Source organism: Oncorhynchus clarkii, chromosome 27 (genome assembly GCF_045791955.1).
Source record: "Oncorhynchus clarkii lewisi isolate Uvic-CL-2024 chromosome 27, UVic_Ocla_1.0, whole genome shotgun sequence".
Classification (NCBI taxonomy): domain Eukaryota; kingdom Metazoa; phylum Chordata; class Actinopteri; order Salmoniformes; family Salmonidae; genus Oncorhynchus; species Oncorhynchus clarkii.
The window spans coordinates 19548694-19564792 of NC_092173.1; the positions used below are offsets into that span (position 1 = coordinate 19548694).

General features: G+C 42.4%; 1 protein-coding gene across 1 annotated transcript in view; it reads right to left on the reverse strand.

Moving 5' to 3' along the window:
* LOC139386184 (nectin cell adhesion molecule 3a) overlaps nucleotides 1-9623 on the reverse strand; it is a 72931-nt gene extending 63308 nt beyond the window's left edge. The window contains exon 1 of the mRNA XM_071131655.1: nucleotides 9467-9623. Coding sequence (XP_070987756.1) covers nucleotides 9467-9560 — 94 coding nt within the window. The 5' untranslated portion in view covers nucleotides 9561-9623. The remainder of the gene's footprint in view (nucleotides 1-9466) is intronic.
* Nucleotides 9624-16099: the final 6476 nt, after the last annotated feature.

Sequence of the window (16099 nt, forward strand, 5' to 3'; positions counted from 1 at the left end):
GCATCCACCCATGGTGCTCAGAATGACAGTAATCACATTTAGATTATGGTAATTCATCTTAACAGAACACGCAAGTCGAGGATGCAATGACGTGTGACCTTACCGCACATTTTGAAGATGTTAGAATAACTGTCCACATTTACTTTTCTTCAGCTAACAAGACGAGTAAAGAACAGCAAAATCACTAGCCTATGCATAAGCGGCGCTTCAGTTTTAAGTTTGGGGAAGTACATTTTAACCATAAAAATGCACCTTTATAATAAGCATTCCATGCATCATCACATTTGCAGACTTACTATTCGTAATGTGATGAGTAGATTGGATAGTCATAATTTAGGCTAAATTACAGGGAAGCCTACTCTGCCGACCCTGATCAATAAAAACGACATTGTCCATATAATAGGCCTACGTTAAGGGGAGACAAATAGAATGACATCGATCTAAACTGGAGGAGGAAATGATTGTCCAAAAACAAACTTTTTAAGTGGCACTGACCCAACAATGATAAAGAGTGAATATGCGCAGTGCGCACTCACTGGGGATATGGCCGATGCTCTCCTCTGGTGCCAATAAGATAGGAATAGGGTGCCATTTGGGGGAGAATTAAATTGTACTCTGTACCCTGCTACTCCGACAGCTCTGCTCCCCAGATAGCTCCCTCCACGTGGCAGTCCCTTGTTAAAACATTCCAGTGTAACTACAAAGAGAGAGAGGAACGCTGCAAACAAACAAGCTTTTTGTGTAATGTCCTTGGTGACAGGGACGAGGACACAGTAGCTCCTTGTTTGATTCACATAGCCCCCCGAGGCTCCAGTACCTACCTGTGAGCTATAAGATGGCGCCAAAAGGGATGGCTGCCATTGTACGGACTCCTGCTACTCTGTGTGTTTTTTTTGCGTTGTTTGTAACTTTTTTTGTACATAATGTTTCTGCCTCCATCTCCTATGACCGAAAATAGCTTCTAGGCATCAGAACAGCGATTACTCACCTTGGACTGGACAAATATTTTTTCTTTAATGAATCGGAGGTGAAATATTTACAGCTCCTCCCGCACCAGGCTCAAATCCCCGTCATAAGCATGAAGAAGAGACACCGACACAGGGTGCACAGATTTGGGTGCTTGATGAGAATTCATTGGTGAGTGGATAATCCGCCTATACCATCCATCCTACTGGCGATCAAGCAATCACTGGAGAATAAACTGGATGAGCTCCGTTCGAGACTATCCTACCAACGGGACATTCAAAACTGTAATATCTTATGTTTCACCAAGTCATGGCTGAACGAGGACATGGATAATATGCAGGTGGCTGGGGGTTTCGTGCATCGGCAAGACAGAACAGCAACCTCCGGTAAGACGAGGGGTGGTGGTCTGTGTCTATTTGTCAACAACAGCTGGTGCGCAATCTATAATATTAACCTCTTGGTGTTCCATTTTTGGAAAAAAAACGTTTTGTCAGGAAAAGATGCTAGAATATGCATATAATTGACAGCCTTTGGATAGAAAACACTCTAATGTTTCCAAAACTGTAAAGATATTGTCTGTGAGTATAACAGAACTGATGTTGCAGGCGAAAACCTGAGACAAATCCTATCCAGAAGTGCCCCAGGTTTTGAAAGCGCTGCGTTCCAATGACTCCTTATTCAGCTGTGAATGTACCATCAACGAGCTTACGCTTTTTACGTATTCCCCAAGGTGTCTACAGCATTGTGACGTAGTTTTACACATTTCTTTCTGAAGAATAGCCGTAGGCAGGCTCCTTTCGTAAGTGGTCACATGGTGGCTCCGAGAAAGATTCTCGCGTAAAATACAGAAGTAGCCATTACTCCAATCGGTCAGAGTGAAAAACGAATTGTCCCGGCTGATATATTATCGAATAGATATTAGAAAACCACCTTGAGGATGGATTCTAAACAACGTTTTCCATGTTTCTGTCGATTATTATGGAGCTAATTTGGAATATTTTTCGGCGTTGTGGTGACCGCAATTTCCGGGCGATTTCTCTGCCAAACGTGAAGAACAAACGGCGCTATTTCGCCTACAAAAATAATCTTTTGGGAAAAAATGAACTTTGGCTGTCTACCTGGGAGTCTCGTTAGTGAAAACATCCGAAGTTCATCAAAGGTAAACAATTTAATTTGATTGCTTTTCTGATTTCCGTGACAAGTTTGCCTGCTGCTAGCAAGGCATAATGCTATGCTAGGCTATGATAAACTTACACAAATGCTTATCTAGCGTTGGCTGTAAAGCATATTTTGAAAATCTGAGATGACAGGGTGATTAACAAAAGGCTAAGCTGTGTTCCAATATATTTCACTTGTGATTTTCATGAATAGAAATATTTTCTAGGAAGATTTATGTCCGTTGCGTTATGCTAATTAGTGTCAGATGATGATACCGGTCCCGTTCACGGGCTGGGTGTCACTACAGGTTAAGGAAGTTTTAAGGTTTTGCTCACCAGAGTACCTCGTGATAAGCTGTAGACCACACCATTACCAAGAGAGTTTTCATCTATATTTTTAGTAGCTGTCTATTTACCACCACAAACCGATACAGGCACTCAAAGAGCTGTATCGGCCAAAAGCAAACAAGAGAATACTCACCAAGAAGCGGCACTCCTAGTGGCCGGAGATTTTAATGCAGGAAAACTTAAATCCGTTGTACCTCATTTCTATCAGCATGTCACTCTTGCAACCAAAGCAAAAACATGTTTGACCACCTTCACGCCACACAAAGCTTTCCTTCACCCTCCATTTGGCAAATCTGACCATAATTCTATCCTCCTGATTCCTGCTTACAAGCAAAAACAGGAAGTACCAGTGACTCGCTCAATATGGAAGTGGTCTGATGACGCGGATGCTAAGCTACAGATCTGTTTTGCTAGCACAGACTGGAATATGTTTTGGGATTCATCCAATGGCATTGAGGAGTATAGCACATAGTCACCGGCTTCATCAATAAGTGTATCGATGACTTTGTCTCCATAGTGACCATATGTACATATCCCAACCAGAAGCCAATGATTACATGCAACATCTGCACTGAGCTAAAGACTAGAGCTGCCGCTTTCAAGGAGCAGGACACTAATCTGGATGCTTATAAGAAATCCCACTATGCCCTCCGACGAACCCTTAAACAGGCGAAGTGTCAATACGGGGCTACGATTGAATCCTACTGCACTGGCTCTGACGACTATGTGATCACGTTCTCCGTAGCCGATGTGAGTAAGACCTATAAACAGGTCAACATTCACAAGGCCGCAGGGCCAGACGGATTACCAGGGTGCGTACTCCAACTGGCAAGTCCAAGTGGCTTCAGACATTTTCAACCTCTCCCTGACCGAGTCTGTAATACTTACATGTTTCAAGCAGACCACCATAGTCTCTGTGCCCAAGAACACCAAGGTAACCTGCCTAAATGATTATCGCCCTCTAGCACCCAAGTCTGTAGCCATGAAGTGCTTTAAAAGGCTGGTCATGGACTGAGGCTGATCATGGAGGCACTGTTACTAAGTGCTTTATCCTAGGACTACTTGTGAGCTTAGTCTGACCCATTACTTTTACAGAAACCCTAGACCCACTACAATTTGCATACCACCCCAACAGAACCACAGATGACGCAATCTCCATTGCACTCCATACTACCATTTCCCATCTGGACAAAAGGAACACCTACGTGAGAATGCTGTTTATTGACTGCAGCTCAGAAATCAACACCATAGTGCCCACAAAGATCATTGCTAAGCTAAGGACCCTGAGACTAAACACCTCCCTCTGCAACTGGATCCTGGACTTCCTGGTGGGCCACCCACAGGTGGTAAGGGTAGGCAACAACACATCTGTCACACGTTGATTCTCAACATGGGGGCCCTCAGGGGTACGTGCTTAGTCCCCTTCTGTACTCCCTGTTCACCCACGACTGTGTGGCCATGCACGACTCCTATAACATCATTAGGTTTGCCAACGACACAACAGTGGTAGGCCTGATCACCGACAATGATGAGACAGCCTACATGAGGAGGCAAGAGACACTGCCAGGACAACAACCTCTCCCTCAAAAGAGCTGATCGTGGACTACAGGAAAGAGGGGTCCGAACACACCCCCATCCACATCGACAGGGCTGTAGTGGAGTGGGTCGAGAGCTTTAAGTTCCTTGGCAGTCCACATCACTAACAAATATCATGGTTCAAACACACCAAGACAGTCATGAAGAGGGCACGACAATACCTATTCCCCCTCAGGAGACTGAAATTATTTGTTATGGGCCTTCAGATCCTCATAAAGTTATACAGCTGCACCACTGAAAGCATCCTGACTGGTTGCATCAACGCTTGGTATGGCAACTACTCTGCATCCGACCGCAAGGTTCTACAAAGGGTTGTGCGTATGGCCCAGTACATCACTGGGGCCAAGCTTCCTGCCATCCAGGACCTCTATACCAGGCGATGTCAGTGGAAGGCCCTAAAAATTGTCAAAGACTCCAGCCATCCTAGTCATAAACTGTTCTCTTTGCTACCGCACGGCAAGTGGTACCAGAGCACCAAGTCTAGATCCAAAAGGCTCCTTAACAGCTTCTAACCCCAAGCCATTAGACTGCTAAACAGTTCATCTAATGGGTACCCAGACTATTTGCATTGACCCCCTTTTTTACGATGCTGTTATTCACTGTTTATTATCTATACATAGACACTTTACCCCTACCTACATCTACATATTACCTAAATTTACCTCGACTAACCTTTATGCCTGCAGATTGACTCGGTACCAGTGCCTCCTGTATATAGCCCCGTTATTGTTATTTTATTGTGTTACTTATTTAGATTTTTCTTATTTTAGTTAATTTCATTAATATTTTAGAAAATATTTTCTCACTTTGTTTTTTCAATTCTGCATTGTTGGTAAAGGGCTTGTAGTTATGCAATTCACAGTAAGGTTGTTGTATTTGTTGCATGTGACAAATAAAATTTGATTTGATTTGTTTTAGCTAGGACTATAGGGGAGATAAGAGTATGATTCAAATTGTCATTTATTCGCTTAACTGTCACTCTAGGAGCAGTGAAAATCAGGAAGAAGCTAGCTTACTTTTTGTTGATTGAACTTTGATGGTCTCCCAGCTGATGTGCTTATGATGTTTGAAAAGTGTAGCTTTTTATCCCAGAATAAAAGTATTTTTACTTTTGGCATTTAGGCTAGCCTTTGTCATAAGTATGAGGGTTATTAGCATGTGGAAATCAAAAAAAGCACTATCTCCTTAAATCACATACATCAACAGATCATGTCTGCAGGAGGTACCAAGGTATACGTGACAGAGTTAACTGCATGTGTGTGGGTTCATTACAACTGGCAGTTGAGTGAGTGAAAGGTAGAGTGAGTGGTGAAAAAGGAGCCGCACTAGTTTCCCATAACACATGAGCTCCTTTCCTAGAGGGACGACTCTGCTGACTGTGCACATCCTGCCTACCCTGCTCCACTCTTTAATACCTCACTGTTATACCACAATGCCCCATTTGCATCAGGTGCGTGCTGTGATCTGCTCTCCAGGTGGAAAAACTAAATTCCTGACAGCGGTAGGCAAAATAGTTTTTAAAGGTTGCCTCTCTTCATTCACAGCATGGTCATTAACTGTGACGAATATCTGGAAGCCATTTATGCCACCCACTTATAGCTATGGAAGACTCAAAGAAGAAATGGCAACACGTAGGTTGCCCGTGTGCCATCATGTTGCCTAGTTACTTTGCATGAAACTACAGGTAAATAAGACCTACATGAAATAGCCTAATGGTTGAATTGTAAGTTAAAAACTTAGCCTCGTTACTGTGTAGTTACATGTAAATAGCCTAATGCACACCACAAAATGAAGATGTAGGTCAACTAGTTTAATGGAATCTTTACAACTTTATAGTGATTGAAGCATTCAGATTGATTTCGATCATTCCAGAACAACAGTGTTTTGAATCAGAACAGTATAGCCTACTTCCTAAAACTATATTAAACAGCAGCATGTTATGAAATAAATTAAACAAACATCATGTCACTGAAACGGATACCGATTCCTTTCTAAAAGGAAAATAGAGCTCTGGAAGAAGTGCTGTGTCACAGCCTAACAGGCAGCAGCATTGCTTACCGGTAGAGCCATGTTCACGAGCGGACGTCCCATGATGCCAGGGCTGGAGGTCACTCTGTTACATTCGCTAATGGACTACTACTCTAGTACGTGCCAGGGTGCTGCTGTACAGCCTGCATGGCTACGACTGTGTCCCAAATGGTGCCCATAGGGCTGGTCTAAAGTAGTGCACTATAGGGAATAGGGTGCCATTTGGGAAGTATGGCTACCTCTGTTCTGACAGTCTGTCAGGGGTGGAGGGTGGGAGCTCAGTAGCCTCAGTGGCCACAGCCAGTCTGCTCCCCACACAGCCAGCCTGCTCCCCACACAGCCAGCCTGCTCCCCACACAGCCAGCCTGCTCCCCACACAGTCAGCCTGCTCCACACACAGCCAGCCTGCTCCACCCACAGCCAGCCTGCTCCCCACACAGCCAGCCTACTCCACACACAGCCAGCCTACTCCACACACAGCCAGCCTACTCCACACAGCCAGCCTGCTCTCCAAACAGCAAGCCGTCAGCCGCCACTTCCCACAATAAAGCACAACAGTCATCTGCTGATGGGCCTTACTTCAAAAGAGCCTTTTAATGTGACTGGGTGATTTCAGACCGAATTTGCTACTGCCTCACAAGTGAGATTAAGAGAGGATCAGATGGGATACAACAGCTGCTCATCATAGATGTGCATCCCAAACACACCTTCTTTTGAAGCATTGTATAGCTAAGCTTACCAATAGCAATTATAATGTCTTGCTTTTCCAAAATATAGCATGGCCAGAGTTGATGTGTCGTGTGCAGACTTATTGAAATAGTTTCAAAATAGTTTGGGTGGCTCTGAAGACTTTGTCCAATAAGAGGAAGAAAAATAATGGTCATTTATTAGTAACATAGAGACTAATACAGAAGATCAGTAATGGTGCCTTTTTGTAGGCACTAACGGAGGCTAACTCTGCCATGGCTCGTTGGCCAAAGCCTATGGGGAAATTAATGGGGTTGTTGTGGGGTTTTTGGTTAAAAAATTAAAATAAGGTATTCGGTAACACAGGCTTAGGATATCTTATACACTACTTGTTGTTCTATGAAATAATCTTCATCAGCTAACATCACTGTGAATTTTGAAGCATTTACGTAATCAAAACAAGCACATAAATCACATAAAGGCTTCATAATTCATAAAGGTCATGTTACCTGACTGATATTATCACATAGAACAAAAACGTATAAGATCTCCTAAGCCTGTGTTAACCTCAGACCTTATTTTAATTTATCCCAGAACCTCATTCTTTCCCCATTAATGGCCAACGAACCAGAGCTAGAAAATGCTAACTCATTTCTGTTTTTTAGGACTACAAACTGGCGAGCTCGATAGTGTGATGTCCTCCAACTTCAAAGTCACAACAAGCTAAAAGCCAAACTGATGCTGTAGTATGGTACATTAGACCTGTTCTTTTTTTCAAATCTATTTTCATCTTGAGCCTGTAATTTAGGTGGCTCCATTACTACATTATTTATTTATATTGTGAAGGAACCACACAGCCCTGAAAAAAAGAAATCACCAAACTATGGTCTTCAATTACAGACCTCACAGTTTGGTGGAACCACGCCTGTGACTGTCCCCTCCCCTCCTCAGTCGACATCAGTCTTTCTACACTGGGTGCACTGAAAATGACACATTCAGGGAATTTCGCCTACCCTCCATCTCAATCAAATCTGCCCTTCTTAAAATCCCCCACAGTCCATAGAAGAATCCCTAGCACACTGTCCAACACTAGTCTACACACTATATCATGTTTTACAACAAAAATATAGCTCCTAAGCATCGACTGTCTGACCAGCAAGATTTATGAACCCCATAAATAATGTGGTCGTAAAGAGAGTGAGAAAGATGGCATACATGCAGGTGTGTGTGTGTGTGTGTGTGTGTGTGTGGGGGGGGGGTTATTTCCAATCTCGGCTATAATGGGGTCATATCAGATTTCTTCAGACTACAACAACAATAATACAGATCAGTGATTTACTGTTATTTGCTCTGGTTAATGATCTGCCCTGGTTCATCTTTTACTATAATAAAATAGTACAGAATGTGTTGTGTCCTGCTATGAGCATGGGGTATAGTATAGGTTCTGTCCCAAATTACACCCTATTCCCTATATTGTGCATTATCTTTGATCAGAGCTCTATGGGCGCTGATCAAAGAAGTGCACTATAAATGGAATAGTATGCAATCTGGGACATATCCATAGAGTGGGGTATAGTATGCCTCCCTCCCCAGCTGCTCTGTTTGTGACAGCGAGACTGGAAGGTGCTCTGGAATGGAGCCCAACTGCAGGTCAATACTTCCAGACTCTGCGGCTGCAGTGCTTTTCCTTGTTCCTCTCTCAGTCACTGAAATGTCTTCATTTCTCCTGACACTACACAAACCCAGCCTTAAGGGGCTCCTCTTCTCTCCCCTGCTTGCCTCTCCTCTGCCTTACATGTTCTGTTCTATTCCATTTATTTACACATTTTTCAAACTTTGCAACCTTTGTAGTGGAACTACCTCATTTTCCTCAAGCAGCTGCATATGCACTGACATGTGGCATGGGACTTAAGAAATGAAAGTCTGTATTATTAGGAGATGAATGTGAGGTTAAATCGATAAAAGTTTAATGATTCCAATAATTTGCTAAATCACTGTCAACCTCGATATCAATGAAACATGATACCGTGGCTAAATCTTCAGTGGGAAATATCCCTCTCTCTCTCTCTGACATTTTTCTTAAAACTTTGTTGCTATTCAAATCACTGCTTGGTCTGTCATTCCACTCATGAAAGAATAGAAACATCAAAACCCATTAAAGCCCACAACAAAATAAATGGTCTGACACCTAGTAAGTTTTTAGCACACTATATAAGATAGTTTCCCTTTGTTGTAGCAAGCTAAGAAACGTTAGTTACGGTCAAAGCCACATAATAGATCTCAAGCAACATTTATGTAGTTTCAATGGCACATCTCGATTCGAAAGATGCCGGGGAAAAAGTGAACTTCATTGCATTTGTTAGAAATAATGTACCTAATGGAGAGAATACTAGAACGTTAACTAGCCTTAGTTTCATACTCTAACTGAGGGAATATTAGCTAACTTACCAGAGACAATTAAGGCCAAAAACCTATTCGTCCCAACAAAACCGCTAACTCGCGAGTATGCACAGCACAGCACAGCACCGCACTCAGGTCGCTCCCATTCTATGGACCATAGAATTAGCATTCCCGTTAGCATAGCCAGCTACTTTACCACGTACAGTAGCTACAGTACAACTTCAATATCCAGAATTCTAAAATACATTCGTAAATAGATAAATTAAATGAAACTGATAACTTACAGGTAAACCCATAAATGAGAAGCAAAACTGTAGAAGCTTGCAGTCCATTGAGCGGCAGACTCTTGTGATAATCTAGTAGCAATCTTTTCGCCATGATCTCCCCGTGTACTTTCTCTCCGCCTCGCTCCGCTTCTACGTCTGTTCTACCGCAGATTGCTTGCTTGCTTCTCTAGCAACTCCTCTCTATAGCGAATGCCCGGGCAGATGAGCTGTACCACTTTTGGGACTGACAGGGGCTCTCACACACCTTTATCAGTAAACGAATTCCTTTTTTTATGCAACTTGTAAATACATGCATTAATTGTACAGTGTATAGCTAAGTAGTTAATGTGTCAAGACTTTATAGGGCCTTATTAGACTTAAACCCCCTATTATCGACTAATGAGTACATTAAATTGAAATGGTGCACTGCAAATTATGTTCTATCAGTTTTCCATTCAGGAATATCCCTAATATTATTTCACAATTAGGCATATTTCTGTGGTGATACATTCCTAGGGCATTTAATTTCTATCAGTTGTGTAATGGAGTCGATCCTATGTCAGTGATCACTTTGAGAATGATTCCTTGTCTGACAGACATGAATAGAGGTCAAGACCTGAGTCAATATCCTTTAAAAAGTGTTAATTAAGTCTAAACACCGGTGTTGGGATGGTTTACAGCCCCTTTGAAGAATAAACAGCAGGTTTGGACTTAACGTTCCCTCCAACCAAATAACATAGCACCTCTGCCAGGTTACCACAACATTAACACAAAAGTCTCCATTTGAATGGGGTCTGATGATCTTCAAATCAATGAGAATGATGGTTATAGGACATATACCCCACTTGTCCTGAAAATTCATGTTGAGCTACCACCCACCTTTACTACCTCCATATTTCAGGAGGTGTTGCTGCAAACAACATTTCTGTGGCATTTCCTTGTCTGTTTTCCTGTGTGCATTCCTGTGTTGTTAAAAGACCAATACCTAGAAAGTGGCAAATCCAAATGTTTGTCAGTAAACACCAGTTGTTTGGCTAATAAAGAACAAGCAAACCCTAATGATTCCTAGTCATATAAGAAAAATAGTTTGGATACTTATATTGAGAGAACAACATCAGCAAGTCATTGCTTCTTAGCTGTGGGCTACAGTTATAAACAATTACATAATTATTTCAGACCGACATACACCCAGACAGCTGTAACTGAAAAATATATGTTCTCTTAGATTTTCTCTTAAGATATGATATTTAAACAGATAAACAAACAGAAAACACAGAACTTTCCAATATGTGTGTCATGAAATAGGTGACTTCATTCCTTTCTTATTTACCTTTCTATTTCAGTGTGGAGGAACGTCCTCGTTAATTCCCTCAGGGAGACAGACTCTAACCCTGCAGGTTCCCCTCATCTACTGCAATATTTAACCCAGTCCCACAGCATCTCTCCACCATAGTGCCACCACAACCCATCCAAGCTGTGATTAAAGCCTGACCCACACTGTGTCTGTGTCTTGAATGGCAACCTATTCCCGATACAGTGCACTACTTTTGACCAGAGCCCTATAGGCCCTGGTCAAAAGTAATGCACTATGTAGGGGACGCAGCTTGTGTGGGACGAAGTCTGTGTCTCTCCCCTCTATGCACCCTTGGCTGTGTTATTTATATCTTCAAAGAGTGATACATCCCCAGGTGAAAGTGGTGCCATTTACCCTAATCAATCACCTCGCCAGACCACTTCAGAAATGAATTGCATCTTGTGTTAATGTTTCTCAGTGCAATGGAAATACTTAAAAAATAAGCTTGTTAATGGGATTATTAATCAAATAATTTATTTCTGTTTCATTTTATACTAAGGCTATAGGATCTGGTAGTGGTTTAGCACAGATCTGGTCAGAATATGGGACCATAGTACTTACCATAATAATAAGGAATTCCTGTGTTAGAATCAAAGGTTTATTGAGCCTTTATGGTGTGTGACCTTGGTAACAGTGGTGACTCACTGAGAGACCTTTAGAACCCTCTAAACATTTAGTCTGATTGTGTTATTACAATTCCTCCCTGGCAGACAGGGCTGTATTGGCACCACCTCCCCCTGTGACCAGTAGGTGCACATCCACAGGCTGTTGTCTGGGGCATTTGGTTTTACAGTCTGTGAAAACAGCCTTTGTTAAACTTGACATTCCTCCCCAGTCAGTCACACTAGAGACTGCTAGAGAGCCAGCCCCACGTTGTCCCTTCTCCTGCCAAGGTTTGGCCATCTAAGAGCAGCCTGGGGAGGATGGAGGTCATCCCAGTGCTGACGTGACACAATCCTGTTTACAGCTTGAGTGGGGCCTCCCCTATAATGAACTCTCTCTGCGGCTTAACTTGACCTTAGGGGACGTGAGAGAACACAATTAGACTAATATACCTCAGTCACTTACGGATGTGCATTCTCACAGATTATCACTAAAAGCATCTCTTAATGTACAGTTGAAGTCGGAAGTTTACATACACCTTTGCCAAATACATTTAAACTCAGTTTTTAACAATTTCTGATATTTAATCCTAGTAAAAATTCTCTGTCTTAGGTCAGTTAGGATCACCACTTTATTTTAAGAATGTGAAATGTCAGAATAATAGCAGAGAGAATTATTTATTTCAGCTTTTATTCCTTTCATCAAGTTCTCAGTGGGTCAGACGTTTACATACACTCAATTAGTATTTGGTAGCATTGCCTTTAAATTGTTTAACTTGGGTCAAACATTTCGGGTAGCCTTCCACAAGCTTCCAACAATAAGTTGGGTGAATTTTGGCCCATTCCTCCTGACAGAACTGGTGTAATTGAGTCAGGTTTGTAGGCCTCCTTGCTCGTACACACTTTTTCAGGTCTGGCCACAAATTGTCTATGGGATTGAGGTCAGAGCTTTGTGATGGCATTGTCATTTGCCATTGTCCATTTGGAGACCCATTTGCGACCAAGCTTTAACTTCCTGACTGATGTCTTGAGATGTTGCTTCAATATATCCACATCATTTTCTTCCCTCATGTTGCCATCTATTTTGTGAAGTGCACCAGTCCCCCCTGCAGCAAAGCACTCCCACAACCTTAGTCACTTTAATTGGGTGTAAATATTGCATCACACATCTCATATTTATATTCTGTACTCTATACTATGCCACTATCTTTGTCTAATGCCGCTCTGACATATATATATTCTCAATCTATTCCTTACTTAGATGTATGTGTATTTTGGGTATATGTTGTGAAACTGTTAGATATGACTTGTTAGATATTACTGCACTGTCTGAGCTAGAACCACAAGCATTTTGCTACACCAGCAATAACATCTGCTAAACACGTATGTGACCAATAAAATTTGATTTGATTTGACACTTGGAAGATCTCTGCTAAGAACTGCGGTCCATTGTCTCAAACTACCGCCTCCGCGACTCCGTTGCGGGCAAAGGCATCTTTTACAGCTCTGATGGTGGCCTCCGCCGAAGTCACTCTCATTTCAGCTACCTCAATGTATTTGGAAAAGTAGTCAACAATCTGCAGGTACATTTTCTTGTTCCACTCAAACAGGTCCATTCCCACCTTTTAGAAGAAAAAGGAATGCACACCTATTAAGACGAGGTGCTGGCTGGCGGAATAGAAAACTTGAAAATAAAAGAGAGCCGCAACCTCTAGGAGCTCAGATGCAAAAATGTAATTACCAACGTTTTGACAACCAAGCTGTCTTCATCAGGGTATAATCACAAACACTGCGGGATGACTTGTTTATGTAGTGCCAAAAGACACAGGTGTCTGTAATCATGGCCAAGAGTGGCCTAATATCATTGGTTAATTATCAAATATGAAAATGTCATACAAAGAACAGCATACAAACAACAAATGGATAGCATACGATCATAAATGAAATTTCGACTACACAAGCTTACAAACAATTCCAATGGCAAAGTTACAATAATCACAAGAATGGCTTCAGATCAAAGTCTACATTGAGACCGAAGGGCACAAGGGTCTTTAAGTTAAAGATCCCGGCAGCCTCTCGTTTTAACAATAAATTATCAAGGTCACCCCCTCTCCTAGGGACGGTGACTTGTTCAATGCCAATATAACGCAGAGAAGAATTCGAGTGGCCTGCCTCCAAGAAGATATAAAACTGTATTTTTTTGTGAAGAATCAACAACAAGTGGGACACAATCATGAAGTGGAACAACATTTATTGGATATTTCAAACTTTTTGAACAAATCAAAAACTGAAAAATTGGGCGTGCAAAATTATTCAGCCCCCTTAAGTTAATACTTTGTAGCGCCACCTTTTGCTGCGATTACAGCTGTAAGTCGCTTGGGGTATGTCTCTATCAGTTTTGCACATCGAGAGACTGACATTTTTTCCCATTCCTCCTTGCAAAACAGCTCGAGCTCAGTGAGGTTGGATGGAGAGCATTTGTGAACAGCAGTTTTCAGTTCTTTCCACAGATTCTCGATTGGATTCAGGTCTGGACTTTGACTTGGCCATTCTAACACCTGGATATGTTTATTTTTGAACTATTCCATTGTAGATTTTGCTTTATGTTTTGGATCATTGTCTTGTTGGAAGACAAATCTCCGTCCCAGTCTCAGGTCTTTTGCAGACTCCATCAGGTTTTCTTCCAGAATGGTCCTGTATTTGGCTCCATCCATCTTCCCATCAATTTTAACCATCTTTCCTGTCCCTGCTGAAGAAAAGCAGGCCCAAACCATGATGCTGCCACCACCATGTTTGACAGTGGGGATGGTGTGTTCAGCTGTGTTGCTTTTACGCCAAACATAACGTTTTGCATTGTTGCCAAAAAGTTCAATTTTGGTTTCATCTGACCAGAGCACCTTCTTCCACATGTTTGGTGTGTCTCCCAGGTGGCTTGTGGCAAACTTTAAACGACACTTTTTATGGATATCTTTAAGAAATGGCTTTCTTCTTGCCACTCTTCCATAAAGGCCAGATTTGTGCAATATACGACTGATTGTTGTCCTATGGACAGAGTCTCCCACCTCAGCTGTAGATCTCTGCAGTTCATCCAGAGTGATCATGGGCCTCTTGGCTGCATCTCTGATCAGTCTTCTCCTTGTATGAGCGGAAAGTTTAGAGGGACGGCCAGGTTTTGGTAGATTTGAAGTGGTCTGATACTCCTTCCATTTAAATATTATCGCTTGCACAGTGCTCCTTGGGATGTTTAAAGCTTGGGAAATCTTTTTGTATCCAAATCCGGCTTTAAACTTCTTCACAACAGTATCTCGGACCTGCCTGGTGTGTTCCTTGTTCTTCATGATGCTCTCTGCGCTTTTAACGGACCTCTGAGACTATCACAGTGCAGGTGCATTTATACGGAGACTTGATTACACACAGGTGGATTGTATTTATCATCATTAGTCATTTAGGTCAACATTGGATCATTCAGAGATCCTCACTGAACTTCTGGAGAGAGTTTGCTGCACTGAAAGTAAAGGGGCTGAATAATTTTGCACGCCCAATTTTTCAGTTTTTGATTTGTTAAAAAAGTTTGAAATATCCAATAAATGTCGTTCCACTTCATGATTGTGTCCCACTTGTTGTTGATTCTTCACAAAAAAATACAGTTTTATATCTTTATGTTTGAAGCCTGAAATGTGGCAAAAGGTCGCAAAGTTCAAGGGGGCCGAATACTTTCGCAAGGCACTGTAAGTATGAGCGGCTGTACTGTGTTCTGTGTTTTTGACAGGTTTCACACCTGTCAACTACTTGTTGGATCTGGGCTGATATACTGTATCTGGCCACCACACTGATTGCTTGGCCCTTGCTTGGCACTTTAAGATTCCTTGATGTCCTTCATGGATCTTTTGAAGTATTTCACCTCTGAGTTTCTGTGGTATTACAGGTCTTTTTCCTTTCAGAAAAAGGTCACCTGCCATGTGAAGCTCCGCACTGACATGCCAGAAATGTGCCACGTCTGTTTGCAGCTTGGGTTTGTCCGGCCATTCGGTAAGGCAGCATTGTTGAACTTTTTTGCAGGTTTTGTTGACTTGTGCTTCTGTGATGTGTTTCACTTGAGCCTCTGTAGCAGCTAGTGAGAAAACAATGGTATCCACGTACACGTGGACTTCTTTTTCCAGTTCTTTTTCTGTATATGGTGCATCACGCAGCGGTGCCCTCGACAGCACATCTGCAGTGATGAGATTCTTCCCTGGTACATGGACGATGTTGTATTTGAGTCTCAGAAGTCGCAGTCGAAATCGTAGGACCCTGGGAAGCAGTTGATCTAGGGCTCTGGAACCTAGCAACGGTACCAGGGGTTTGTGGCCAGTTTGTCGTGTGATTTGCAGGCTATGAAGTTAAGTGGTCAGTCTTTCACACGCTCACGTGGCTGCTAAGGCCTCTTTCTCAATCTGTGCATAGCGTTTCTGTGTGTCAGTCATTCCTCTTGAGATGTATGTAACAGGTCTCCAAGTGTTGTCAGTCTGTTTCTGAGTTAGCACCGCACCTATGCCGTATGGCGATGAGTCTGCTGCAACCATTGTCTACACCGTGCACGAGTACTGAGCGAGCGCTTTTGGAGAACTCAGTTCCTCATTGAGCTTTTGAAAAGCAATCTTTTGGGGATGCCCCCAGCACCGCTCGATCTTCTTTTGCCTCAGCTCATTCAATGGC